Genomic DNA, 2,560 nt, shown 5'->3' with positions numbered 1-2,560 from the left:
TATATATATAAACATGGCTATTTTGCACACTTTTTGTTTTGAAACTGATGTTTGTAATAAAGTTATGAAAAAAAGGAGATGGAGAGGAAGTGCAGGAGGAGATGGAGAGGAAGTGCTGGAGGAGATGGAGAGGAAGTGCTGGAGGAGATGGACAGGAAGTGCTGGCTCCAGCAGACCGGACGCCGTACCTTTCACTGCTCCGGGTCCGAATGCAGCCCTCGATGATCTCTTTCAGCTCTGGGACTTCCACTTTGAAGAAGCTGTCCGGTTTGATCCCCTGAGAGTCAGAAGAGCAGAGATGAGATGCCCGGAGGCGGCAACGGGATGTCTGCTGGGTGCTGACTCACTTTGGTGACCTTGCGGTAGATCTGGGCAGCGTTGTGGCATTCGTAGTACGGATACTCGGAGGTGGCCATCTCCAGCATGCACATGCCGAAGGCATAGACGTCCACGGCCTCGTCGTACTTCTCCTCATACATCTCTGGAGCCATGAACTCTGGGGTTCCTGAGCCCCCCACAGACAGAAACCCTCATGAGGACCCCCCCTTCTGTTACTCAGACCCCCCCTCAGGTGTGGCTCTCACCGATTACACTCTTGGCGAACGAGGCCTTCTTCAGCGTTGCCAGGCCCAGATCTCCGATCTTGACGGAGGCGGTGGGGCCGGTGATGAAGATGTTGTCGCATTTGAGGTCGCGGTGTATGATGGGGGGGGATCGTGAGTGCAGGAAGTGAAGCCCCCGCAGGACCTGCAGGCTCCAGCGCTGCAGCAGCTTCAGCTTCATCGGACGGAACCGCCGCAAGTACCTGCAGCAGCCATGCAGATGAGCGAGAGGGAAACGGAGCGCGGCGGCTTCAGCCAAGTGTTTGGTCAGAAAACAGACGCCGATTTGTCTAAACTGAAACATGGTCGCCAGAACCGGAAGGGTCCAATCAGGGAACACAACCAGCGTTGTGGGAGCCAAGCTGCTTGTGGACTTACATCTTCAGGGTTCCGGACGTCATGAGCTCCGTCACCAGGATGGTGCACTTGTGGCCCTTCAGCGAGGACTTCCAGGAGTCGAAGAAGCGGACGATGTTGGGGTGCTGCAGCCCTTTCAGCATCTCCACCTCCTCGCTGAAACGCTGACGCTCGGCTCTGCTCAGCCGGTGGGTCTGTGGAGCAACGAGACGTTTTCTGAGAAACGCTGAATGACACGGAGCCCCCATGAGCTAATGAGCCAGCGACACCAAAACACCGCAAACGAGCCGCTGCTTCCTGCAGGCGTGACGACATCAGACTCAGATCTGCTGTCATTCCAAGGTCAGGAACCAGGATCCAGACCTACTGTCAAACTGTTCTGAGATCCTACCAGGAACCGCTGATGTCCATCCAGGATGAGGATGGACCTGATGGGTCTGGATTTCACAAAAATACACACATGCACAACTACACAAACGCAGGATAAATGATTGAATTTAAGAAGTGAAATCTTAGAGGAGGAAGTGTCTTTAGAGGATTCTTTAAATTTCAAGGTCAAACATGAACAGTTCAAGGACATGCATGACCTTCAGACCAAAGTGTGTTTGTCAATCCTCTGAAACCATTTCCAGATGACAGATTTCTGTCCTGAAGCGATGACGTGACAAACCGCATCACCCCCGTGCATGTGTGTTATCAGCAGCAGCCATGTGCGTTTATTCAGATAGTGTGTGTCAGTGCTCCAACAAAGTGCTGAGTCATGTTAGCACGCTCTGTATGTGCTGGAGAGGACACCGTCAACACGCTACACCCTGTTCTGGCTTACAGACATCAAAGACTCCCTAAAGGTCTGAGCGTTCCTGAAGACGCTCCACTGCTGACCCAAAGACTGGGCTAGTCTGGGGGTTCGTGAGTGTTCTGACCAGTCTCACAGAGGTAAACTCTGCTTGTTCACCCAGCAGGGTTTCTGGACACGCTGTTTGGGTCACCTGCACCACAAACCTTACCACCCCATAAACCACCCCGCTGAAAACAACCTGACATTAGTCCACTGGAGACTCATCCAGACCTACAGTCTGAAGTAAATGAGCACCCCTCACGGAGGACTAGTACCCCACAAGGAGAAATAGTACCCCACAAGGAGGAATAGTACCCCACAGGGAGGACTAGTACCCCAAAGGGAGGACTAGTACCCCTCACGGAGGAATAGTACCACAAGGAGGAATAGTACCCCACAGGGAGGACTAGTACCCCACAGGGAGGACTAGTACCCCACAAGGAGGACTAGTACCCCACAAGGAGGACTAGTACCCCACAGGAAGGACTAGTACCCCACAGGGAGGACTAGTACCCCACAAGGAGGACTAGTACCCCTCACGGAGGATTAGTACCCCACAAGGAGGACTAGTACCCCACAAGGAGGACTAGTACCCCATAGGAAGGACTAGATTCCAGCTGGAGCCTTTTTGTCAAACTACAATGAAATCGTCTATTTGAAGGTACATTTAAAATGTGATTCAGATTTATTTACCATGTATGTAATCCAAAAATAATAGTTTCATTTGAAAATGTTGTGAAGGGTGTGTCTTTTTTTTTTTTTT

At 51.8% G+C, this 2,560-nt stretch overlaps 1 protein-coding gene across 1 annotated transcript in view; it reads right to left on the bottom strand.

Annotated features, from left to right (window-relative positions):
• Positions 1-2,560, bottom strand: part of LOC112139403 (serine/threonine-protein kinase WNK4) — a gene marked incomplete in the record, with an annotated part of 24,823 nt that overhangs the window by 19,232 nt on the left and 3,031 nt on the right. The window contains 4 exon segments of the mRNA XM_036216534.1: positions 189-277; positions 348-505; positions 585-805; positions 981-1,153. Of these exon segments, the coding sequence (XP_036072427.1) occupies positions 189-277; positions 348-505; positions 585-805; positions 981-1,153 (641 nt within the window).

The sequence above is a fragment of the Oryzias melastigma genome, linkage group LG17 (genome assembly GCF_002922805.2).
Source record: "Oryzias melastigma strain HK-1 linkage group LG17, ASM292280v2, whole genome shotgun sequence".
Taxonomy (NCBI): Eukaryota; Metazoa; Chordata; class Actinopteri; order Beloniformes; family Adrianichthyidae; genus Oryzias; species Oryzias melastigma.
The sequence above is the reverse complement of the archived record's forward strand: the minus strand, read 5'-3'. Positions and strand labels throughout refer to the sequence as shown.